This window comes from Balaenoptera musculus, chromosome 5, assembly GCF_009873245.2.
Source record: "Balaenoptera musculus isolate JJ_BM4_2016_0621 chromosome 5, mBalMus1.pri.v3, whole genome shotgun sequence".
NCBI lineage: Eukaryota > Metazoa > Chordata > Mammalia > Artiodactyla > Balaenopteridae > Balaenoptera > Balaenoptera musculus.
This window is the reverse complement of record NC_045789.1, coordinates 138,435,410-138,461,609: the sequence shown is the minus strand read 5'-3', so window position 1 is coordinate 138,461,609 and position 26,200 is coordinate 138,435,410. Positions and strand designations below refer to the sequence as shown.

Here is a 26,200-nt window from a genome sequence, read left to right as displayed (position 1 = left end):
CTTGCCCAAGCTCTCCAGGCTAGGGTCAGCCTTTACAAACCTGCCAACGGCTTTTCCCGTCCACTCACCCTCCCCCATTCCAAGGTTAATTCGAACTTACATTGTAATTGAGGTTTACTGTTGGGGGGACATTTTTGCAGAATCCAGAGTCTTATTTTAAACAACTTATCAAGGAAGATCAGTTTCAAGCGATCTAAAGTTAGCTCACCTATTTGAAAGGGAATGTGATCTGTTGGGCAGTGGCTGACCCCCGGCCCCTGGGTCCCCGCGTGGCGGCTGTCTGAGCCGGCCCTGAGTGTCTGTGCTCGCTTCTACCAGGTGAGACCTCCCTGCCACGCCTTCCTCTGGTGGGTACGACTCTGGAAAGCTGTATCATTTTGTGATACGAATCCTCTTAAAACAAGCGTCATGCCAGCCAAGTTCACTGCAAAGAAAGTTGCCTTTACGTCGTCATAATGTGACTGTCATTGTTGGGCTGTGATTTGGGGCTACTTCCCTGTGAGATAGGAAATGTTTTGCGATAGAAATACTGCAATTCTCCATTCCCTTCTAGACGCCACTGTATCTGTGGTGTAGCACTGTCGTTGAGGCGATCCTCTCTCGACGCTTACGTATCAGATGGGGACTTTAGAAAGATAGAAGAAAGCAACAAAAATCACTCCGTTTTGGAGAAGGGCTCTATGTGGCATGACTGAAGAGAGAATTTGATAAAGGCCTGTCTGACCAGGGTATGGCCGAGTGGGGAGCTGTGTTCTTTCTCTGTCCACTGACGGCAGCCCCAGCAGAGACCGGTCTCTAGCCACCCACTCTGTTTTGACCCAGCATTTTCATTGTCCCGCCCTCTGCTCTGGTTCTCGGAGGAAAATCATCCAAAGAGCCGTTTCCTTCCTTGGGGATGACGCTCACCGCGGGACGGTTCCCGTGCTCCGACACGGGGGCTTGGGTGAGGAGAAGCCCTCATCTGAAGTGGGGGGCAGCCGTGGCCGAGAGGGAGGCAGGCGCGGGCACGCGAGGGGAGCCTGGGCAGGTGGGGCCTCCCAGGGCTGCCCCAGTGCCTGCTGCTCTGGGGGAGAGCAGAGCCCGGGCTGGCTCCGCTCTCGTCAGGACACGGGCCGCCTTTCTCCGTTTCCCCGTTCTGACTCGTCGTGGGGGGAAACTGATTCTCTCAGGTGGTGGCTGGTCTCTGCTGGGGCTGCCGTCAGTGGACAGAGAAAGAACACAGCTCCCCACTCGGCCGTACCCTGGTCAGACAGGCCTTTATCAAATTCTGCCTTTAGTCATTCTACACAGAGCCCTTCTCCAAAACGGAGTGATTTTTGTTGCTTTCTTCTATCTTTCTAAAGTCCCCATCTGATACGTAAGCGTCGAGAGAGAATTCCGTGCTGTGCTCGTCACTGGGCACGCGCAAAGGTGGTCTGACACACGGGCCTCGCCGCGAGCCCAGCACTTTCTGCCTCTTACTTGGTGGCGTTAGGTTTTCTTGCCATGGGTGCTCTTGCCCCACGTTTGTTCCGATTTGTTTCTGTCACTCAGCGCCCTTTCCCCCCAATTCTTAGGGTTCAGTACCTTGACAGTTTTTATGGACAAGGATAGAAAACTATCAATAGAACAGGTAAGTGATTTAACTCAGTGCAGATAGTGATTTACTGAGCACCTGCTGTGTGTCTGTATCACACCCGGGGGCGAGGAGGACACTGGAGTTAAGCTCCATGCTTCAGGTTGGAGAATGAATTTGGGCACTTGGAACGTGACACAGAACTGGCTGTAAGCCAGTCGCGACGTCCTGCCTCTGCTTCTCAAGGCCACCCTCCCCTCCGCACCCCTCGGTACCCGGCTCCTTTGAATGTTGGGGGGTGTGGGGGAGAAGTTGGACTCACTTGGGCATCTTTATTCCTAAGCCAGTTTCAGGAAATCCGTGCTATGCGGCTTGCCATGAACTGGAGCAAACGAGGCCTGCTGCTGTGCCTTTTGGGTGCTGCCTAGTGGCTCCTGGAATTTATCTTTGTTTTTCCCAGCAGGTTTCACCTCAGTGTTCAGTAAATGTGTTTAGAGGGATTTCTGGAAGTGTCTTGAAATTATCTAGTCTGACAGTAGTGACAGTAGAATACGTTTGAGTTCTTGTACACAAACAAATTTACTGTCAGGAAACTTGTTAAAGGTTTATACAAATGAGTATGAAGAAAAATAACCTAATTTGCACATTTTAATTATTGATGTAAAAATTTTATTTTCCTGCCTGTAGGTGTTTATTGGATTTGTGCTGAAGCAGTTTGAATACATTGAAGTAGGCCAGTTCAGGTAATAGCATTTTGTTATTTTAGATTTCTTGTTCTTGTTATGTAATTACATGTAATTTTATGTTATGTTATGTTATCTGCCGCACCGCACGGCATACGGGATCTCAGTTCCCTGACCAGAAATCAAACCCGTGCTCCCTGCATGGAAGCATGGAGTCTTAACCACTGGACCGCCAGGGAATTTCCTACATGTAGGATGAGCATTTATTTTAAAGGATTGTTAGGCACTTTTTTTTTTTTTTTTAAATTTTTGGCTGCGTTGGGTCTTCGGTGCTGCGTGCGGGCTTTCTCTAGTTGTGGCGAGCGGGGGCTACTCTTTGTTGCGGTGCACGGGCTTCTCATTGCGGTGGCTTCTCTTGTTGCAGAGCACGGGCTCTAGGCGGGCGGGCTTCAGTAATTGTGGCACGTGGGCTTCAGTAATTGTGGCTCGTGGGCTCTAGAGCGCAGGCTCAGTAGTTGTGGTGCACGGGCTTAGTTGCTCTGCAGCATGTGGGATCTTCCCGGACCAGGGCTCGAACTCGTGTCCCCTGCATCAGCAGGCGGATTCTTAACCACTGCGCCACCAGGGAAGCCCTGTTAGGCGTTTTTGCTAAGCATTATGTTTAATGGAAATCTGATTAACATGCTGTGGATTTTTGTTTCTTCTAAAAATTAATGAATAAGTATCTCAAGACGTGTTGAGAAGTAGTTCTGCATTTGATAATCACATGTGTTGTCAGTTTTCATTTCATATTTCAAAGCATTTAATTATAATAGTTTTCTAAATGAAATCTCATTTGATAGAGCACTAATTTTTCTAATCGTAGAGAAGTTTTTGAATACAGTTGTCTTTAATAAAGGTAATTATTATGCACTGTACTTATATTAATTGCAGTTTTTCTTTGCTAGGCTGTAAGGTTTGAATACTTCCTCCTATAAGTATAATTATAGAAAATTAAAATTCTTTAGTTTCTGAACTAACTGATAAGTAGTTAGGGAAACATAGTGCAGAAGAAAGTGTTCTGAGAGTCCCCTGGGTCTGGAGGCCCAGTTTCTTGTTCTCGACCATGTGATTCGAGGCAGGTTACTTTTTCTCCTGTTGGGCGCCTTCTCCAGGCCCTCACTTAGCCCAGGCGCCCCAGAGGACGTGCTGGCCCCACCCCGAGCCGGGCACACGGAGGACGTCAACTGGACTAAACTGGGTCCCGGGGGTCCTTCAGCTCAGCGCCCGCTCATCCTGCCTCGCGCTGTCCCATTTTCTCACACGTGCTCTCTCAAGTCTGAATCAAGAGTAATTTCATGCTGTTTGTATTGATTATGTTTCTTCATTTTAAAAGGAAGCATCTAAATGGATGTTTTTGTTTCTAGGGAATCAGAGGCAATTATTCCGAACATCTTTTTCTTCCTGGTATTACTGTCTTATGAACGCTATCATTCAAAACAGATCATTGGAATTCCTAAAATCATCCAGCTCTGTGACGGCATCATGGCCAGTGGGAGGAAGGCTGTGACACACGGTAACGGGACAACCTTTCACTGGGGTCTTCAGTGGTCATGATGTGCTGACACCACCTTCCACCTGTGGGGACAGCTGCCCAGCGCTCTGTAGGCTGTGCGTGTGTGCGTGTGCGCACGTGCACTCTAGTTAGAGATGTTTAAAAAAAAGGAGAGAGCACACACTCTTTACTCTCAGGAGTGTATGATCCACTTAGGTAAACACAGACAGTGAGATAATCTAAGGTGCACATAGAGTCTGACATAAATACTCTTGTCTATCCGTGTGAAACAAAGAATTTTAAAGTCCAGCTTCTGTGAGGACATTGGATTTCCCGTCCAGTGGTATTGGAAGGTGTAGTTTGGCCTTGATTCAGGGCCTTCTGCTTTGCCTGGTTACTTCACAGAAGCTTAAGTGAGGTCCACAGGCGACAGCCAGCTGCTCGGGCAGCCTCCTTCCCACCTGTGGAATGAGGTGGTGTGGTTGAGGAAGGAGCTGTGAATCTTTCTTTGCACTTTTTAAACTGCTCTTCCTACCGACTCCCCTCTGGCTCCATCGTCCGGAACCTGCGGGCTTTTGAACTGCGGTTGGGGTGCCTCCCAAGCCCTCGGCTGGCTGCTGCGCCCAGGGTCCCCGTGCCGCGTACCGCAGTAGGGTGGCCAGTGAGCCGTGGTGCCGGGGTGTGGAGGGGCTCGGCGGTCACCATTTGCACGCTAGCAAGACGGTCACCTTAGCCATGGCCTTGCTAGGGCGCAGATCCGTGCTTCAGCAGAGGGGTACATGACTGCACGTATGGACTTGGGGTCACTGGATAGAGTTGAAAGTGCAAACGGCAAATAGAGGGATGGCTGAGGGTTCCCAGATCAGAGGGTCTTTGGATAGAAAATTGATGGGCAGCCAGACCGCCCTGCTCTCTACTGGGAAGCCTGGTTGTCTGTGGAAAACCCAGCAAGTGTGTCGTGTGTGTGTGCGTCACTGAGGGTGAGAGAGTGTGCCTTTCAGTAACCTTGGTGACATGACTGGGCTGATCCTTCTCAATGAAAGGCCTTTCTTAGTTTGTTTAAGTGGTGGTGTGAGGCAAAATAACTTACTTTGCTCTTTTGGAGAAAGACACGACTTGGGGGAAAACACATTGTCTAATGAGAGAGTGACTTTAATTGCTTGAAACAGTATAGAAATCTAATAGTTTGACTAAATGTTTTCCGCTGAAAAAGCATTTGTTCTCTCTTCAGGTAAATCTTTAAGTAGATTATGCATGAGGATAGAATGTTGCTATTTTGGTTAGTTGGAAGGTTTTATTATTTCGAATTTGACTTTTGAATTTGCGTCTCTTTGTGTCAGAAATAATGTTATGTCACAGAAACCCTAGTTTTTTGGTTTTTTGTTTTTTAAAAATTTCACAACATTATCAAGTGTCACAGGAAGACCCATGGCCTTCCAGGATGGTATACAGGTAATTTCACGGCACTCATTGATAACCTTAATTTATCTCTTATCACAAAGCCAAGTGTGGGTCAGGATTTCCTTTATTTCTTGAAGATACTTTGGAGGCGTCAGTGCTGTCTTCCGAGTGCACCTGTCACCTACCGCCTTCTTAGTGGCCCTTTTGTGCCTGCAGCCATACCCGCCCTGCAGCCTGTAGTCCACGACCTCTTCGTTTTAAGAGGAACCAACAAAGCTGATGCAGGAAAAGAGCTGGAAACCCAGAAAGAGGTGGTGGTGTCAATGTTACTGAGACTCATCCAGTACCATCAGGTAAGAGGAGGTGTGGGGCGGTCACTGACCCTTCCTTGTCCCTGCAGGGACAGGAGGAAATGCCACGTGGCCGCTGTCTGCTGTCAGTGGGTGTGGCTTTGTGCCAGCCCTGGGCTCTCGGACAGGGAGACGCAGGGGGACATAAGGCTTGGTGGGGTCTGTCTTTAAGGCAGTGTGGCCTGGCCGACGGTCACAAGGTCGTTCAAGGCGGTAAACATGGTGGAGGCCCTCTTTTCCAAAATGAGGATCAAATACCAGTCAACAATGTCGATCAAAATGGTAGCGTTCTAAAGAATGATTTTTAAAAATCTCAACCTGAAATAATTTAACAACTTTATTTGTACATTTATTTACCACTATGTTGAGGGAGGGCCAGAGTCTTTTTCTTGGCGCTGATTTCTGGCTTCGTTTTCCTTAAGGTGGAGTAGGAATTTCAGGTGGTGTGTGAGGCAGTCTGAAAACAGAAGTCTGGCTTTTTAATGAATTCTCTTCTGTAGCTGGTACAGTTGCCTAGCCCTCACTTATTTTGGTAATTCTTTTTAGTTATTTGTCTTTGAATCTTTATAAAATCGTAAGATTTTCTCATAGAAACACTTTCTTTGTGCATTCTCATTTTGGTTAATCTAGGTAATGTTTAATTAAATGCTTAGTGTTTAATTAAATCTCGTAATTACAATAAAAAGTACGACTACCATAAAGAGGTTTGAGAACCAATAACCGGCTCTTGGCAAGCATGCAGCTTAGTGGGAGGCCTGGAGGGCAGCTCGGCCGGCACGGCGTCCCCAGAGCGCCTGGCCTGGTTTACGGAATGGAGAGGGCGGGTCTTGGGTCAGGAGAGTCGGGATGAGTGCAGAGCGGCCGCTGTCGCGCAAGTGCTGCCCGAAGTGCCCCTCGAAGGGAGAGGCAGCTGTGGAGCGGCCGGCGGCTTTCCAGGGAACGGGCTCAGCCTGGCCGGTACGTTCACAGAGCAGGCTGCAGGCTTTTCTGCGAGCAGGCGGGTGATAAGCATTTCCAGCTTTGCAGGAGCTCCTCGGGTCTGCTGTCATTCTGGAAGCCTTCCTGGCAGCATGTTCACGGTGGCCATGTGCCAGGGAGACCGTGTGCACCAAAACAGGCTTTTGAGGGTCTCTGTTTAGAAGGGATCACTAACAAACTCGTGCTCACCCAAGGCCAACTCTTCTGAAGTATGGTGTCCTCAGTAGAAGGTGACCTTTGCAGAGATGTTAACACGCACAAAAGCCAGAGGGTGTCTGCACAACAGTTTAGTCAAGGCTGTGCTTATGTCCTGCCAAAGGTTGAGATGAGTTGGGCTTTCCTCTTTCGTGCCTTTCCTCTGGTTGTGAGTCTTGTAAAGCCGTAGAGATGGCAGTGCTGTGGTCCTCCTGCGTGTCCCGGGGCCAGGGCTGCATCGGCCCTCCTTGGGGGCACGTGGGCTGGGGTCCGAGTGTCTTCCGGCCGTTCCCTCTGTGCAGGTGTTGGAGATGTTCATCCTGGTCCTGCAGCAGTGCCACAAGGAGAGCGAGGACAAGTGGAAGCGGCTGTCTCGGCAGATAGCTGACATCATCCTCCCAATGTTGGCCAGGCAACAGGTTTGTCCCCCTCCCCCCGCGTGTGGGGTCACTGCGACACCCTGGAAGTGGGTGAAGGTGCTCGTGAGAGGTGGGCGCTTGTGGTGGGCTTTTCGTCAGATCGTGATGGGTGCCTTTTATGGTCATTACTGGTGCCGTCTGGGCGAGTGCGGGGCCAGAGGTAGAGACGTCCCCTGGGTCCCAAGGCGCCCCTGGGGAAGTGCCTCCAGGGCTGCGTCCTTTCCTGCTTACACCCTGTCTCCCTCATTCTGCTCAGTCAAACGTCTTCTGTTTGCTCTGTAGGGGAGTGTTTTTCCTTATCATGTATAAAGTAAGTTGGCAGTTATCCGTCATTTAATCAGGATTTCTGTAGTCAAAGGATGCAGTCAGTGGTTTCCACAAGCGCAGTGGAAGGCACTGGTCTGGCTGTGCGTGTAGGATGGAGCCCAGTAGTTGCACGGCTTCTGAACCACTTCTGCCCCCACCCCCCGTTCCCCCAACCCCCGGCATCGAGGGCAGGAGGCTGTGCTCCAGGTGCTGCACCACCCCGGGAACCAGGCAGCAGGGACGCGCTGAAGACGGTCCCTCCAGGAAACCGTCCCAGCTGCTGACAGAGCTCTGGGTCTGAAGCACTTTGGGTACAGTCAGCAGATGCCTGTTTGTTCATCTGGGTCGGCCCGGCTAGGGAAGCGGGTGCTGTCAGAGTGAGCGTTTAGTTGGAACGGGGTGGGGAGACAGACAGCAGAGGGGAGTAAACTAGTGACGTGTATAAAATGTCAGATGAGAGTGCTGGAGGGAGGGGAGGTGTGTCGGCTGGGGGTGACAGTGTTGAATGGGTGACATCCGCAGGGGACTTGAAGGAGGTGAGGGATGAGCCGAGCAGATGCCTGGGGAAGAGCTCTCCGGGGGGAGGACTTGGGGGAACCCTCGGAGGGCTTGGTACAAAGGGGGTCAGGGTGTACTTGAGAGTTGAACAGGCGGGCGGGGGTGTAGGGAGAGCCACTCGTGGCTCAGGGCCCGCGTGGACCGGGGGTGGGAGCGAAGGGGCGAGAAGGGGCGTCTGCTGGACGCAGAACCAGTGGGCTTTGCTGACGGCTTAGGTGGGGTGAGGGGTGTGAGAGGAGGGGCGGGCAGGTGGCTGTAGCGTGATGGCTTTGGGGGGACCTTGGAAGGAGCGGGTTTCGGGAGGAGGTCAGAGCCTGGTTTGGATGTGTTTGGTTGGGACACTGGGTGGCGCCAGGGAGTCTGGAGGAGGCCTTTGGGGTGCGAGCTGGAGGGCAGGCCTGAGGGTGGACGAGGTCGCCGCGGGGCCCAGGGCAGCTGGGCAGTGGGCGAAGGCCGAGCCCCGGGAGGCAAGGGGGCCTGTGGACGAGACGGGGAGGAGCAGGCGGCGTGGTGTTCTTAAAACCGAGAAGAAAAGCTGTTTCCCGGAGGAGGGACTGATGGCTGGGAGCTGCTGACGGGCCCGGCAGACGGGCCCTGGGCACTGACCCGCACTTGGCCGCACGCAGGCCCCTGGGGAGCGGCTTTGGTGGGGCGGAGGGAACAGAAGCCCAGCCGGCGTGCGCTGGTGAGAGGGCGGGAGGAGAGGAGGGGGAGAGACGTGGCGGCAGCCGGCCAAGCTGTGGGGGGGGGCGAGGGCCAGTGCCCACCCCGAGGGCAAGAGCAGAGGGGAGCCGCCTGTGCAGGACAGGCGGCCGTGCCGTCGTGGCGTCCCTGAGCACCACCAGACCCAGGGCTCTGTGGCCGTGTAGCCGGCAGGTCATAGCCGGAGGGTCGTAGCCGGCGGGTGGGCCCCGGGAAGAGGCTCATCTTCCCACCGCAGAGGGGCGGCTCCACGCCAGGCAGGGCTGAGACCTGCACCTTGAGAGAATCGCCCTCTGTGGAGGTGGTACTGTGTGTATACACACTCGTTAGTAGTGACGAAAATCATCAGTAGGGCAGTAGTTGAATGTACTGTGGTAGAGACTTAATTTGGAATATTTTGCAACCTTTAAAAATAATGTTAGGAGGATTTCCCTGCCGGTCCAGTGGTTAAGACTCTGCCCTTCCATTGCAGGGGGCGCCAGGTTCGATCCCTGGGTGGGGAACTAAGATCCTGCATGCCGTGCGGAGAGGCCAACAAAATAAAAAAAATGTTAGGTTTTAAAACCTGTTGCCTTGGGAGTTCTCCATTATATTTTTAATGGAAAAAAGCAGAGACATTTATAACGTGATTTTTCAAAACAACTTAAACAAAAGTCTCTCTACATGTATAGGAATGTGGAGAAAGTTAACGAGAAATACACTAATTTGCTAACATTTGTTACTACGTAGTGGGGTAGGGATGGGGTGCCAGTAAAGAAAGAAAAAAGATACAGTGTGTATGATAACCATTTAGGTACATTACACGTGTGTAAAGAGATGCGAGAGAGGCTGGTTCCTGAAGTGTTGATGGTGACTGGGTCAGGGCGGTGTGGTTTCAGTTGATATTTTTCATACTTTTACATATTTGAATTTTTTACAGAAAGCATCTATGGTTTATTTAATAAAAATCTAAATGCAAAGATTTCCATCGTGGAAAAAATACAGCTGTTAGTGTTGTTCTAAAAAACATTTACTTGGTTCACTACTGAAGTTAAAATGCATTTAAGTGCGGGGGTGGGAATGATGCATGGTCAAGGTCATTTGACCTTGGGACAACTGATGTGAGGTATAAAAGTTGGCATTTCAGTTGGCTTATGGGAAAACATCTGTGACGTTTAATTGCAACAGATGCACATTGATTCTCACGAAGCCCTTGGAGTGTTAAATACGTTATTTGAGATTTTGGCCCCTTCCTCCCTCCGTCCCGTGGACATGCTTTTACGGAGTATGTTCGTCACCCCAGATACCCTGGTGAGTATCCCGCCTCCTGATGGCGTCTTGGGTTCATCACTGTGTGGGGCACCTGGGGGTTTCTGCTGGGGCCAGGGTGGAGCCTGAGTATTTGCATTTTAAACAGGTTCCCAGATGGTGTTGATGCTGCTTGTCTGAGACCACACTTTGAGAACCAATGAGACAGATTTATTGGTGGAATTGTAAAATCAGGGTGATTTTCATAAATGAAATTGGCAATCAGGAAAACTTAATCCTCTTTTTTCTTTAGCTATAACTTATTTATTTTCCTTCCTTTAGGCATCTGTGACCACTGTTCAACTATGGATATCCGGAATCCTAGCCATTTTGAGGGTTCTGATTTCCCAGTCAACTGAAGATATTGTTCTTTCTCGTATTCAGGAGCTTTCCTTCTCTCCATATTTACTCTGCTGTCCGATAATTAGTAGGTTGAGAGATGGGGACAGTAATTCAGTACTGAAAGACCACAGTGAAGGGAGACAAACGAAGAATCTGCCAGAAGAAGCGTTTTCCAGGTATGCTCTGTACCTGAGCCTTCCGCCAGTCCGCGTCCTCAGGCCGCCCTGTGGTGTTTGCGGTCACTGAGTCTCGCTTCAGCTCTGCGAGGTGGGTTAAGGAGTCTGTGTCGGTGTGTTTTCTTTGCCCAGCCTGCCTCACCTGTGGCCCTTGGTCATGCCTGTCTGCAGGCTCTGTCACATCCTGAATCAGACCCTTGTTAAGACTGCACGGCGGCAGTCGGTGGGTGCAGGCGATAAGGGCGTGGTTGCCTGCAGAGAATTTGAAAACCTAGGAAAACCCACTGAAAGTCAGTCTTACGTTTATTCCCACCGGGTGCTGGCCACCCTAAACACTGTCAGTAGTAAAATCCCCCTCCCCGCCAGGGTGGAACGCTCGTGCTGCGCTCCCCTGGGTGTACTTGTGGCATCAGATCACGTCTGCCCTTATCAGTTCTTGGGAACCCTCCTCGAGGGCGGCGGTCACAACTCAGGCACTGAAAAGGCTTGTTGTGTAGACAAGTGTGTATCCACCTTTGCTGGATTCGGGGCGCACGCTGACTTAGACCTCGTAGAGCGGGTGCAGGAAGCACAGTTCCTGAGAACGTGCTCCTTCCTGCCGGGTCCACCGTAATGTCCATGTAGCTGCCCTTGGTTGGTCATCAGGGGAGGTGCCATTGTGTTTGTGGAGATAAATCCAGTGAAACTGCACGACACCCGTTTGTCCGCAGGTTCAGCAAGGCAGCCTGTGGCTCCTGCTGTTACATTTAAGCAGGGGGTAAAGTGGAGGATACATTAAATTCCTGTGGTGGGTTATCAGCCTGCTTTATGGTTTATAAAGTTTTGAAGAAACCCTGCAGGTCATTTTACCCTCCTGACAGTCCTTTGAAGGTGGTATGATTCCTGCCATCTCATTAGTGAGGAAAGTAATACGCAGAGAGGTAAAGTGACTTAATCCAGAGGGCTGGCGTTGAACACTTCACTTTACTTGCATTTTTACCCTACTCATATCTACTGTGTATATTACTTTTACATGTGTGCCTCCCAGAAGTGCTCCGCAATAGGCACCTACTTCACTGTCACCCTTCTCCCTTTCTTTGAAGGTTTCTGCTACAACTGGTTGGCATCCTTTTAGAGGACATTGTTACCAAACAGCTAAGAGTGGAAATGAGTGAACAGCAGCATACTTTCTACTGCCAAGAGCTAGGCACGCTGCTCATGTGTCTGATCCACATCTTCAAGTCTGGTAGGTGCATCACACTAGTCTTATTAGAGCATCTGTATATCCCCTGCCCTGCCCTGCACACTCTCAGGGTGTAAGGAGGTGCTGCCCAATGTGAGCTCTGCTCTGCTCTGCTCAGTGTGCCTTTGAAGACGTTGTGCTGATGAAAACAGTAAACCGGGGCGCTTCCTCCTGTTTTAAAGATTTGGAAAGTCAAGATGTTTTTGTTACCTTTACATACGATTGTGGATTAAAAAAGACAGTGCACTCAAGAGAGAAGTCACAAGATCCCAGCCATGTAGCAAGCATAGGAAGCAACCAGCCCGCCTTAGGACAGTCAGTGTTTTTCAACAGGAATGAGTGTTTTCAAAAGGAATGTCTTGCTAGTTATAGGGTACAGGCATATCCTTCTTTTCTTAGCAAGAAAAATGAAAGGCAATTCTAATCTCTAGGAAAAACAAACAGCAAGGAAGTCATGGTCCAAATATGAAGCAAATCTGGAAGTGGTTTGAGTCCTGGAAGTACGGGGCTAGGTGCTCTCTTTGGGTGTGACTGCCTCTGGCGTGTTTAATTCTGTTGCCGCATCGTGTATTTCCACGTCTCAGCTCTTTTACTGTGTCGGCTTTGTTTTCTGTGGGGCTCCTTCCCCGTGGCAGAAAGGATGGCCTCTGGTCTCAGCCCCTGCGGGAGTCCTGTGAGGGACTCGTGAGCCCTGGGTGCTCTGGCCAGCCTGGGCTGGGTGAGAGGCTGGACGGCATTCCTTTGGGAGAAAGGGTTACTTTCCAGTAGTAAGGGAAGGGGAGCAGACAGAATCGCTGACGGTCCACTGCAGGTGATGAAAGCATACCAAGGCAAGTTTGGAGGTAACCACCACGACTGACAACAGAATGATAACAAATAGTCGCCTTAAGAGGGATGGGGCAGGGCACTTGTAAAATCAGGAGCCCCCATCTGTTATGGGATTTAAAAATCATGTGTGTATATTACTTTAATACAAATTAACACACACACATACCCACATATATACCATTAGAGCAGAAGATAGTTACCATTGTCAAACTTCATTCATTCAACAGAGATGCACCGAGTCAGCCGCCACTGTGCTGGGCCCTGGGTGTGCGGTGGTCCGTACAGCTGGCGTGATTCCTGCCTCTGGTGCTCAGTCTAGCGGGGCAGACAGTACACAGAGATGTCACCACAAGTCTTGCCGTCTCCTGAGAAGGAAACAAAAGCACAGCGACAGCCAGCACAGGGGTGGGCAGTAGGGGCAGGTTCTCCTAGGGGGCTGCTGAGCTAAGGCCTGAAGGAGAAGGAGCTGGCCCTTCGGAGAGAGTGTTCCTGCCGAGAGGGGTGAGGGGTCGGAGGGGCTGAGGAGGCGGGCAGGGACCTGGGCTCGCGCGGCCTGGGAGCGATGGAGAAGGACACCTCTTCATGGTTGTTTCACATACCTGCTGTCGCCCTCGGCACAGGCGTGTGGCCAGAATTTAATTCTGATGATGGATTATAGCTTCAAGCCACCTTGTTTACTTACCATTGAAATAATTTTCCTTTTGAGGATCTTTTGATTTATGTCCCACCCACTGCAATAAGTGTAAAGTTGAGAAAATAATTAAACCATATGAAGAATAAGTTGTTTTTAGTATATGGGCCATTTTAATATTTGGCCATCGGTTGGTTTGGATCTGACACCAGAAGGGTACCAGTTCACATCGAAGGACGGCTTTCTACCTTCTTTGGATAAGAGCAGTGCATTCTGCGGCCTTAGGCGCATCCAAGTGGATTTCCGTGCTGTTCACTCACCCGTTGCTCTAACTTCCTCTTCCTTTTCTCAGAAATCAGGGGAAATACTTTTATGGTTTGTTGCAGTGCTGTCGAGTCCAGCTTCCTGCAGTGTGCAGATGTTCTGTGTCTGCACTAATCCAGTTGCTTCTGGCCACACGTGGCTGATGGGCACTGGAAGTGTGGTATTGTGACTGAGGAGCTTTTGTTCAATCTAATTTTGGTTAAATTTGAACAGCCGTGCATGGAGTGGAACATCGAGAAGGCCGCGCTCTGCTCCGGAGCCCGGGCTGGGTACCGGGGTACGTGGGTTTTGCCACTCGTGTCTTTGGACATTGTTCAGTTGGTCCAGTATTTGTAAATAAGGGGTGTATGGGTGTGTACAAATGTCTATTTCTATCTCCTCGTGTATTTTGATGCCATTTCTTCTAAAGACACCAGGCGGCAGAATTACTGTGTTGGTTGGTTTTGAGATAAAATAAATCATCTTGTCTTTTATATAAATAAGGTGTCTTTAGCATCTAAAGTTGGTAATTTTTATTTATGCATTGCTTAAACAATGACAATAATTTCACCTCTCCATTGAAAATTGAGATCTTTGAATTTGCCCATTTCAGGTATTATTTCTTAGAACAGGAACTAGTCTGAGTAATGGCCTTGACCTCTCATTTTCTGTTACCCCTGTTGTTGGGGGCGGGTATGAATCCCAAAGTCGTTTGCCTATTTCACATTCAATCCAGCATAAACAGAAGAGCCAAGAAAGTTATCTAGTCTCCATTTTATAGGTTCTGGGTAGCTAACACCTCGTCCTCTCCACTGAGACAGACCAGCTAGAAGGAGAAGGTGGAGCCGCGGCAGGAGGCTGACGGTGTCCATTGCTTTGTTGCAGGCAGGGCTGGGTTGAGTCCTCCGGCCTGTGGCCACAGTAGGGCTTCCTAACTGCTCACCGTGTTTGCCAGTCCCCCCCCCACCTCCACCAGCCCCCACCGTGTGCCCTCCCCGCTGCCGTCCAGTGCTCACCCAGCCGAGGGCAGCAGTGGGCGGTGGAGCCATTCCTGACCCTCTCCCTTCCTTCCTCGCAGGCAGAGCTCTCTTCCCAGTATTTTATGTGTGGGCCAAAGTGGGATTACTAGAAGGAAGAGAAAATGGTCTTCCTGCAGTGAGAAAATGGGCACTGATTCAGATTCGTGCTTGGTCCAGGATGGGGCTGCTGATGGTGTTCTCTTAGGGGTGTGTGGTACCTTTTACATGATTCTCCCCATCGATCCTTAGAACAGCTCTATGAGATAGTTCCCCATTTCTACTGATGAGAGAACTCAGGTTCTGAACGGTCATATGATAAAACCAAGAGTGAAAACCCAAGAATTTTTTCTTGCCCATTATATCGTGCTGCTTCATGGGTTGGTGATAGTAAGTGTAGCAGCTAATGCTTGCAGAGCACTTCCTGTGGGCCCGGCACACACCGTGATATCCATGTTCTAGCTGAAGTAACTGAGTCACAGGGGTTGTAATGCGTGAGCTCCCAGGTGGTGGGATGGGGGGGGAGGCGTCTAGAGCCTGGACCAGTCCTCGTACGTCGCACACCATCAGCAGTGCCGGTTCCCCCGTGAGCGTCTAGCCCCAGGCTACCACCAGTGTCTGTACAGTTCCTCCATCTAACATCTCGTCCCCCATCCTGGTCCCCATCCCCTCTGGTGTTTGCTCTTCCCATGATCAGTTCTTCCAGTTTGTGTTTTGAGTGTCTCCTTCATTCACTCCCGCTCTCTTCGCTGCACACTCCACGCGGCAAGACATACATGTCTGTCTTTCCTTCTCGCCTAGAGACGCGCTGCTGACGCAGCCTACGAGGCGGAGCAAAGCCGTGCTTGGCTCTGCGGCTTCCTGAATTGTCCTGCTCCTCTTGTTTACTGCACAGCTTTTCAGAAGAAGTGTTTCAGGAGTGTATTGTTGTTGCTTCTAGTGCTCTGCTTTCCCTCTTTCTCTCCATCCTCAGCGGTTTGCCTCTTGATCTCATTACCAGAAATGCCTCTGCAAAGGCCACCTGTGGGCTTTCCCAGGTCCTCATCTTCCCGGACCCTGCAGCCCAATTCCGTGGACAGACCTCTGCTCGCTGAAACTCCCTCGTTCCTTGACTTCTCCTTCAGTCTTCTCTTTCCAACCTCTTAATTGCATGTGTTCTTGTGCATTGTCAGTCACCCCAAACAGGAGGAGACGTGCGCCTACTTGGCATCCCTTACTCTCCAGCAGGAAGGAGAAACCTTCAGTAGGCGTGAGAGCTTCCGCTACAGGCCTGTCCCAACTCCAACTTGAGCTGAGGTTTCTTTGGTTGATTCCACGCTTGTAACTGGAAGGTTGTACCTTTTGACCACCTACACCCATTTCCCCACCCACCACCCCCCACCTCTGGCAACTGTCAGTCTGATCTCTGTATCTATGAGTTTGGTTTTTTTAGATTCCACATATAAGTGAGATCATACAGTATTCATCTTTCTCTGACTTATTTCACTTAGCATAATGCCCTCAAGGTCCATCCATGCTGTTGCAAATGACAGGATTTTCTTCTTTTTTTATTGGCTAAATAATATTCCTGTGTGTGTGTGTGTCACACGTTCTTCATCCACTCATGCTTCAATAGACACTTGGGTTGTTTCCGTGTCTTGGCTCCTGTGGTTAATGCTGCAGTGAACATGGGAGTGCAGGTATCTTTTTTTTTTTTTAAGGAGCATTTATTTATTTATTTATTTATTTATTTTTGGCTGCGTTGGGTCTTCGTTGCTGCATGCGTGCTTTCTCTGGTTGTGGTGAGTGGGGGCTACTCTTCGTTGCAGTGCGCGGGCTTCTCATTGTGCTGCCTTTTCTTGTGGAGCACGGGCTTCAGTAGTTGTGGCACGTGGGCTCAGTAGTTGTGGCTCACGGGCTCTAGAGCACAGGCTCAGTAGTTGTGGTACATGGGCTTAGTTGTTCCGCAGCATGTGAGATCTTCCTGGACCAGGGATCGAACCAGTGTCCCCTGCGTTGGCAGGCAGATCTTAACCGCTGTGCCACCAGGGAAGTCCCGCAGGTATCTTTTTGAGTTAGTGCTTTTGTTTCCTTCAGGTATATACCCATAAGTGGGATTGCTGGATCATATGGTAGTTCTGTTTTTTTTTTTTTTAATAGATCTTTATTGGAGTATAATTGCTTCACAATACCATGTTAGTTTCTGTTGCACAACAAAGCAAATCAGCCATATGCATACACATGTCCCCATATCCCCTCCCTCTTGAGCCTCCCTCCCATCCTCCCTATCCCACCCCTCTAGGTCATCGCAAAGCACTGAACCGATCTCCCTGTGCTATGCTGCTGCTTCCCACCAGCCAACTATTTTACATTTGGTAGTGTATATATGTCCATGCTACTCTCACTTCACCCCAGCTTCGCCCTCCTACCCCATGTCATCAGGTCCGTTCTCTATGTCTACCTCTTTATTCCTGCCCTGCAACTAGGTTCATCAGTACCATTTTTTTTTTTTTTATATTCCGTATATATGTGTTAGCATACGGTATTTGTTTTTCTCTTTCTGACTTACTTCACTCTTTCTGACAGACTCTAGGTCTATCCACGTCACTACAAATAACTCAATTTCGTTTCTTTTTATGGCTGAGTAATATTCCATTATAAATATATGTACCACATCTTCTTTATCCATTCATCTGTCAATGGGCACTTAGGTTGCTTCCATGTCCTGGCTATTGTCAGTAGTGCTGCAGTGAATATTGTGGTACATGTCACTTTTTGAATTATGGTTTTCTCAGGGTATATGCCTAGTAGTGGGATTGCTGGGTCATATGGTAGTTCTATTTTTAGTTTTTTAAGGAACCTCCATACTGCTATCCATAGTGGTCGTATCAATTTACATTCCCACCAACAGTGTAGGAGGGTTCCCTTTCCACCACACCCTTTCCAGCATTTATTGTTTCTAGTTTTTTTGGTAATGGCCGTTCTGACCGGCGTGAGGTGATACCTCATTGTAGTTTTGATTTGCACTTCTCTAATAATTAGTGATGTTGAGCATCTTTTCATGTGCCTCTTGGCCATCTGTATGTCTTCCTTGGTGAAATGTCTATTTAGGTCTTCCACCTGTTTTTTAACTGGATTGTTTTTTTGATATTGAGCTCCACGGGCTGTTTGTATATTTTGGAGATTAATGCCTTGTCTGTTGTTTCATTTGCAAATATTTTATCCCATTCTGAGGGCTGTCTTTTTGTCTTGTTTATGGTTTCCTTTGCTGTGCAAAAGCTTTTAAGTTTAATTAAGTCCCATTTGTTTATTTTTGTTTTTATTTCTGTTACTCTAGAAGTTGGGTCAAAAAAGATCTTACTGTGGTTTATGTCGAAGAGTGTTTTTCCTATGTTTTCCTCTAAAAGTTTTATAGTGTCTGGTCTTACATTTAAGTCTTTAATCCATTTGGAGTTTATTTTTGTGTATGATGTTAGGTAGTGTTCTAATTTCATTCTTTTACATGTAGCTGTCCAGTTTTCCCAGCACCACTTATTGAAGAGGCTGTCTTTTCTCCATTGTATGTTCTTGCCTCCTTTGTCATAAATTAGATGCCCATATATACGTGGGTTTATCTCTGGGCATTCTATCCTGTACCATTGATCTATATTTCTGTTTTTGTGCCAGTACCATACTGTCTTGATTACTGTAGCTTTGTGGTATAGTTTGAAGTCGGGAAGCCTGATTCCTCCAACTCTGTTTTTCTTTCTCAAGACTGCTTTGGCTATTTGGGGTCTATTGTGTTTCCATACGAATTTTAAGATTTTTTGTTCTAATTCTGTAGTTTGGTAGTTTGATAGGGATTGCATTGAATCTGTAGATTGCTTTGGGTAGTATAGTCATTTTCACAATATTGATTCTTCCAATCCAAGAATATGGTATATTTCTCCATCTGTTTATGTCATTTTTGATTTCTTTCATCAGTGTTTTATAGTTTTCTGAGTACAAGTCTTTCCCCTCCTTAGGCAGGTTTATTCCTAGGTATTTTATTCTTTTTGTTGCAATGGTAAATGGGAGTGTTTCCTTAATTTCTCTTTCTGATTTTTCATTGTTGGTGTATAGGAATGCCAGAGATTTCTGTGCATTAATTTTGCATCCTAAAACCTTACCAAATTCATTGATTAGTTCTAATAGTTTTCTGGTGGTAGTTTTAGGATTTTCTATGTATAGTATCATGTCATCAGCAAATAGTGACAGTTTGAGAAGGATTCGTGTTAGGTCTCCTCCAAATGTTTGATAGAATTCGCCTGTGAAGCCATCTGGTCCTGGGCCTGCCTCTCCTGTTCTCCCCTCGGCTTCCTTCCTATGCCCCCAAGGACCCACGTGACCTGGAGGGGGCTTTGGAGGGCAGGAGACTGGCCTGGGAGCTCAGCAGTCTCCCTGGGCCCCAGTGGGTGGGGCAATCACCCACCGCTCCTTTCCTGCTCCTCCCGGAGGGCCCCTCCGGCCTACCTCTCCTGATCTCCCCAGCCTCCCTCCTGTGCCCCCAGGACCCACACAGCCTGGAGGGGGCTTTGGATTGCACAGGGGATTGGCCTGGGAGCTCAGTAGGCTCCCCCGGCCCCAGTGGGGAAGGCAATCACCCTCCGCTCCTCTCCCACTCCTCCTGGATGTCCCCTCCCACCTGCCACTCCTGATCTCCCCGGCCTCCCTCCTATGCCCCCAGGCAGGACCCATGTGGCCTGGATGGGGCTTTGGGGGCTGGGGGAGCGGATTGGGAGCTCAGCAGTCTCCCCGGCCTGAGTGGGCCAGGCGATCGCCCTCCACTCTTCTCCGGCTCTTCCTGGAGAGTCCCTCCCACCTGCCTCTCCTGATCTCCCCAGCCTCAGGGGCGCCAGTCTTGTCTGGCTTCCACTTCTCCTCCCCCCTCGGTCCCCCTACATCCTACTGGTTTACTCTGGGGTTCCTCCCATCTCCTTGGGGGGTCAGAGTCCCCCACCAGTGGCCGGCAAGTGCCCTAGTTGTGGGGAGAGGCTAACTCCACGTCTTCCCACAGTGCCACCTTGACTCCTCCTCTGGTAGTTCTATTTTTAATTTTTTAAGGAACCTCTGTACTGTTTTCCACAGTGTCTGCACCAATTTCCATTCCTATCATAGTGCACAAGGGTTCCCTTTTTTTCCGCAGCCTCACCAATACTTGTTATTTCTTGTCTTTTTGATGATGGCCATTTTAACAGGTGTGAAGTGATATCTCATTGTGGTCTTTACCTGCAGTTTCCTAATGATTAAGGATATTGAGCACCTTTTCATGTACCTCTTGGCTATGTGAATATCTTCTTTGGAAAAATGTCTATTCGGATCCTTTGCCCACTTTTTAAAAATTTTTTGAAGACTTTTTTTTGCTGTGGACCATGTTTTGTTTTGTTTTGTTTTGGCAGATACAGTGCTCACTTATTCTCTCCATGTTTAAAAAAGAATTTCAAAATAAAATAATTTTATACACCATACAATTCAGGGTAGGGTTGGGCTCAGGGGGCCACTTCGTTGTTCACAGTGTGGGCAGAACCCTCTGTCTCCAAACATTTTTTGAGCTGGTTCAACTTTCAGCTCTGAGTCCTGGTCCCAGTCTTGAAACCACAGCAAGTTAGGGGCTGGAATTTGCTCAGCCATAGGGATGAGCTTCTTGTTCAGACGGGAGGAGAGGGCTTCCTGCACGGGACCAAGAAAGCCTCTGATGCAGAAACATGAGGAAGCGAGGGCAGAGGGCACTGGGGCCGAGCCAGAGGGGCCTGTCGTGGGGGGGGGGGGGGAGGGGCCCTCTCCGGAGCCAGCATTTCGCCGTGCTCACCCCTGCGTCTCCACTCAGTAGAACAGGGGCTGCCTTAGAGCAGCAGCAGCCGGTAAATCTGATGGAGGAACTTTCTCCTAGTAGCTTCCAGAACCTGAAGACGGGGCCCAGTAGGAACTTGGACTGGATTCATGAGATCCCAGGATGCCTGGGAGCTACAAGCCCTTGATGACTGAGACGGCCCTGCCAGTGGGCCCAGCTCCTGGGAGGCACGGTCAGGTCGTTTTGCAAGGACAGCCCTCGACTAGGGCAGATGGGCCCGCACAGTCACACTGGAGTGGGACAGATAGACTCCATACTGCCCAGACCAGAAATCAGTGTCCCGGACCAAGTGGTCAAAAGACACAAAGCGGACGACCTTCTGAAGGTTGGAGAACACATGGCTAGCCTCAGAGGAGAAACTCTTTCTACACTGCTGGAGGGGAAAGGCAAAGGAGAGTAGTGATGCAGGACGGCCTGGTTGGCATCTAGAGGTCGGACAGTTAGCCCATGTAAACTGTCAGTGTACTGTTGGTCTGTCCACCAGTCAGAGACACAAGTCTCAGTCTTTCCACTGTCCAGGAGTTCCGGCCACAGACCCTCCTCCTCCAGGTCCGACACCTGCTTCTTTTGACACCACCTGTAGGAAGACAGGAAGCTGGTCTGTATACAGGCCCTGGGAGTGACCCCCCAGTTTTCCTCTGCCCCCCAGGCATCTCCTCCAGTCGGCACCGTCCATTTCAGGAAGCCTTCTTCGCCATTGGGGTTCGGGAGGAGGTTGCGTCCTATGGGTCTGCTCTCGCAGAAGCGGCCCAGGACACAGGGCCTGGGGTCGTCGGCGGGGGCAGGTAGGTGTGGAGGATGGGTGACAGGGTGGCGTGGCCTTGGGCCAGGATTCTCAGCCACAGGGCCTGGCAGTCCACCAGGTCGTGCCAGTGCCGGCACACCTGGCGGCAGTGCCCGAGCAGCATGTGTTGGGGCACATGGCTCAGCACCATCACAAGCAGCTCCGATGACAGTTGGCCCAGACCCAGCGCCTCCTTGGGTTCGGGGTCCTGAGCGGGGACCCTGGCGGGCAGGCCCCTGGAGGCTGAGGTGTACATGGTCTCCTCGCCAGGCCCGGCTGCCACTGCTTCTAGGGGGAGAGACATAATGAACAGGAGGCATAGTAAGCAGATTATGTACTGTTGGGAAATTACTAAAAATAAAACCCCGAGCTTCTCGAGAGGGCGGAGTCAAGATGGTGGTGTGAGAAGACGCGGAGTTTGCGTCTCCCTACAACGTCTCCCCACAACTAGGGCGCCTGCTGCATGCTGGTGGGGGACCTCAAGGCCCAAGGAGATGGGAGGAACCCCCAAGCGAACCGGTAGGACGTGGCGGGGACCGAGGGGGGAAGAGAAGTGGAGGCCGGACAGGACCGGCACCCCTGAGGGGTGGCTGAGAGGGACGAGGGGTTCCCACGCCTGGAGGGACCCTTGGGGGCTCAGATCAGGGGGGTGGGGGGAGCGTGCCCAGCTGGCCGGGAAAGTCTGCGCAGCTCTCGGGTGGGGTCCTACGCCCTCAGAGTTCCCCTCTGGGCTGCGCTGGTCTTGGGGGCGTAGGAGGGAGGCAGGCGGGAGGGCACTCCAGGACCTGAGGAACAGGAGAAGGAGCGGAGGGCGTTTGCCCCGCCCACTTGGGCCCGGAGAGCCTGCTGGGCTCCCAGGCCTGGTCCCCGCCGCCCCACCACATTGGTCCTCTGATTTGGACCATTTTTAAAGTCTTTATTGAATTTGTTACAATATTGCTTCTGTTTTATGTTTTGGTTTTTTGGCCACGAAGCATATGGGATCTTAGCCCCCTGACCAGGGATTGAACCCACACCCCCTGCATTGGAAGGGGAAGTCTTAACCACTGGACCGCCAGGGAAATCCCACTTTGGCCACTTTTTAATTGGATTTATTTTTGTTATTAATTTATGTGTTCCTTATATATTTTAGATATTAACCCCTTATCAGATGTATGGGTTGCAAAGTTTTCTCCCATTCTGTAGGTTGCCTTTTCATTTTGTTGATGGTTTCCTTTGCTCTGCAGAAGCTTTTTAGTTTCATGTAATCCCACTTATTTTTTTTTTGTTTTTTTTAAAGGAATTCCTTTATTTTTATTATTTATTCATCTATTTATTTGTTTTTGGCTGTGTTGGGTCCTCGTTTCTGTGCAAGGGCTTTCTCTAGTTGCGGCAAGCGGGGGCCACTCTTCATCGCGGTGCGCGGGCCTCTCACTATCGCGGCCTCTCTTGTTGCGGAGCACAAGCTCCAGATGCGCAGGCTCAGTAGTTGTGGCTCACGGGCCCAGTTGCTCCTTGGCATGTGGGATCTTCCCAGACCAGGGCTCGAACCCGTGTCCCCTGCATTAGCAGGCAGACTCTCAACCACTGCGCCACCAGGGAAGCCCTTTTTTTTTGTTTTTGTTGCCTTTGCTTTTGGTGTCATATCCAAAAAATTATGCCAAGACCAATGTCAGGGAGCTTAATACCTATGTTTTCTTCTTTATGGTTTCAGGTCTTACATTCAAGTCCTTGATCCATTTCGAGTTAATTTTTGTGAGTGGTGTAAGCTAGGGGTCTAGTTTCATTCTTTTGCATGTGAAGACCCAGTTTTCCCAGCACCATTTGTTGAAGGGACTGTCTTTCATCCATTGAGTGTTGGTCTCTCTCTGTTCTCCCCTCCCGCCCTCTGTCTCTCTGTCTCCCACCCTCCTCCTCACCCTCCATGGGACCGCCTCCTTCGTGACCTGCCTCGGTTATTGCTGCAGAGATGACTCTGGTAACTGCCTCCTTAGGTCCTGTCACTCCACCATCATGGCTGCCTTGGTCTCTCGTTTCCATCCTCCCTCTAGACACGTGCTTGGTGTCCTGGCAGCACCTCAGACTTACACTTAAGGTTGGACTTGTCACCTGGCACAGCTGCTCTTCTCCAGCTTCCTCTTCTTGACTTGTTCGGCATTTGTCATTAGAGACGCTCAAAGCCCAGCGTCATTGTCGCCCCCCGGTGGGCCCCTAACTTCCTGTCCTGTCCTGCCAGCGGCTTCCCCTGCTGTCGGGACGCTGACCCCCGAGGCCGGGCACTTCCCTGACGTCCTTCCGGCAGCAGCAGCTGCTTGCCGGTCGTTGGCTCTGTCCAGCGCTGTACTGAGCCCTTCCCTTGGGTTTTATGATTTGATCCTTCCTGCAGCCCTGTGAGCGGCTAGTGCTCTGAATTCCATTTTACAAGCGAGGAAACTAAGGCCGCAGGGGACGTATGGCCAGGGTCACCGAGCAGGCATGGCAGAGCCACAGTCTGATTTCAGAGCCCGCCTCGACACTCCGTCACCTGGATCTCAGCTCTGACCATGGTTTCCTGCTCCCTGTTCAGTAAAACCCCACCTCCGTGGTCTGCCATTCCCCGCGTGCCTTGGCCTGGCTCCAGGGTTCCTTCGGGGCAGCGCCTGGCTCTTCCCTCGTGTCCGTGGCCCACAGGGAGCCCACGCAGTGACAGCGGCACGAGAGGGAGCAGGCCAGGGCTGGGTGGGCTTGAGGTGGGCGATGCTGACCCGGCAGCAGCCGGAGAGAACCCAGCCAGTGCGGCCAGAGGGAGGCGAGCACCGGAAAGCTTCTCGGCGGATGTTTCTGTTCGGCGAGCTTTTGTCAGCTCTCCCCTTGTCTCAGCGCGTACGTGTAACCAGTCATGAGGAGTGAGAAGAAGTCTGTGGTCTGTTTGTTTCTGCCTGTTTTAGGGCCCTTTCGTGTTTGGATGTGTTGAAATCTAGAGCAGAAATAAGCTTTTGACTCTCCAGCAGTGATGCCAGGAGTCCTCAGCTGGGGGACAGGGAGCCCCTGGCCACCTCCTGTCATGTCCAGTCCTGCTGCGTCCCAGGCTGCACTTCACAGCATGCACGTGTCCCCGTGTCCCTGGGGTGAGGGCCAGTCTGGGTGCATCCGGGGCGGGGTGGAGAGACAGACGTGTGGAGCTGGCTTCGTGTCGTTCCAGAGGTGGGATAGAATGAAGTCGTGAATTCACTCCCTCCTAGGGGAGTTTTCCTGGCCCTAAGGAGGATGCTGTGGGAAACCGGGGCAGGGCCCGGCTGGGTCTGCTGCTGACGTGCGGGTCTGAGCGTGGGTGCCTGCCTGCGTGGCCGCCTTGCCCCGGGTGGTCACCCGTGCTGGGTGCAGAGGCCACCTGGCCCTCGGCCCTCAGGGGCCTGCCGGTCCCACCCGCGCGGCTGTGGCTCGGGCTGCGTGGTGGCTGCTGCCTTCTCAGTGGAGCTGCGTCCACGGTCAGCACCACTGCGGCTCCCGGCTCGGAGCCCCTGGAGAGCCTGGCACTCAGTGGGGAGGACGGGACAGTGGGAGCGCCGGCTTCCTTGGCTGCTCCATTAAGGAAGCAGAATGTCAAGCTGGAATTTTCTAAGTGCCAAAGGCTGTGAACGTGTCAACGTAGGAAAGAGCCCCGTGTGTATCTTTTTTGTGTAAAAGCTTCACGTGGTTACAAAGTGTTGGACCGTGATGTGTTTCCCCGTAATCGGTTTTATTTTTGGTTTGTTTCTAGGGACATTCCGGAGGATCACTGCAGCTGCCTCGAGACTCTTGACGGACGGCGCGGACGGCAGCTTCTACGGCCTGGAGAGCTTGAACGCGTGGGTGCGCTCCATGGTCCCCACCCACCCGGCCCTCGTGCTGCTCTGGTGCCAGATCCTGCTGCTCGTCAGCCACACTGACTACCGCTGGTGGGCGGAGGTGCAGCAGACCCCCAAGTACGTGCGCTCCGCCCCCCGGGAGGCCAGCCCGGGCTCGTGAGCCAGGCTCGGAGCAGCTTGAGCTCCGGCTCCGTTTTCACGAGGCTCTGTAAAGATGCCACCGCATGTTCATCTTTCTTTCATGGACACTCTATTGCAGGGAAAATGTGGTCTGACTGCAGGCATTCAGAATAGCCGCTGCTTTTCACATGTGATTTCTTTGACAAGTTCTTTGACACTGTGCCATCTTACGGGCCATTTGTGTCATGCTGTGTCCCTCCTGCTGGGTTCTCATCCTTAAATTGGTTCCAGAGCCAGACATGTTGCAATGACTTAACTTCATTATAAGTTAAATGTGGTTCTGGTTATTAGATAATGAAGAAATTATTTAGCAGCCTTTCAAAACTACTTGGAAATACCTTATTTTTTATCATTCAAAAAGACTTGTTAAGTATCTGATTGTGGGTGGCCCTCTTTTTGCAAAAAATTGTCAGGTCTGAGTCTCTGTTTCTAGGCACCCTCTTGCTCAGCCATTTGTACATATGTGGAAAGAAAAGATTTGATTTCCGCCCCCCCCACCCCCACCCCGCCACCGCGCAGCTGAGTCCTCAGTGCAGTGTTTCGGGAAGACTCAAGAGCCGATGGCGAGGAGAGAAAGCTCTGGAAATAGGAGACTGCAGGGGCTGCAGGGTTGAAGTCAGCTCCTCTCTGCTCAGCATGGAAAGACAGCCAAGTGAGGCCATGGGTCCTGCATTGGCTGGTCCAGTGCTCTCAGGTGGAAAAGCCAGCGTGAGCAGGAGTATTACCTCTCTGCCCTGTGCTTACATTGTGGGATATGCAAAGGAAGAATCATCGCTGCTTCCTGCCCTCCAAGTGCTTACAGTTAGTTGGGGAGGACAGAGCAGTGAAAACATTTGACATGCTTAGAGAACAGTTTAAGCCTGTCATGATGACTTAAGTATTGTGAGAGTCGGAAACAGAAAATCGGTGTCTTGTACTTCAGAGCTTCTTCACTGTGCATATAAATCAGCTGGGGAGCTTGTTCAAATCAGATTCTGATTCAGCAACTGGCTGATGGGGCCTGGGACTCTGCATTTCTTCCAGGCTCCTGGGGTACCAGTGCTCTGATCCATGGAGGACGCGCTGAGCAGTGAGGCCCTGGGTCCTTGAGGATTGT

At 50.7% G+C, this 26,200-nt stretch overlaps 1 protein-coding gene across 5 annotated transcripts in view; it reads left to right on the top strand.

Annotated features, from left to right (window-relative positions):
* The window catches only part of HTT (huntingtin), a 138,554-nt gene that overhangs the window by 79,418 nt on the left and 32,936 nt on the right, over window positions 1–26,200 (top strand). For 4 of the 5 annotated variants that reach the window (XM_036852124.1, XM_036852123.1, XM_036852122.1 and 1 more), the window contains 8 exons: window positions 2,243–2,298; window positions 3,645–3,793; window positions 5,390–5,526; window positions 6,999–7,115; window positions 9,849–9,971; window positions 10,251–10,486; window positions 11,569–11,711; window positions 24,837–25,041. In XM_036852124.1, the coding sequence (XP_036708019.1) occupies window positions 2,243–2,298; window positions 3,645–3,793; window positions 5,390–5,526; window positions 6,999–7,115; window positions 9,849–9,971; window positions 10,251–10,486; window positions 11,569–11,711; window positions 24,837–25,041 (1,166 nt within the window). The remainder of the gene's footprint in view (window positions 1–2,242; window positions 2,299–3,644; window positions 3,794–5,389; window positions 5,527–6,998; window positions 7,116–9,848; window positions 9,972–10,250; window positions 10,487–11,568; window positions 11,712–24,836; window positions 25,042–26,200) is intronic. The other variant, XM_036852125.1, reaches the window with a different exon arrangement.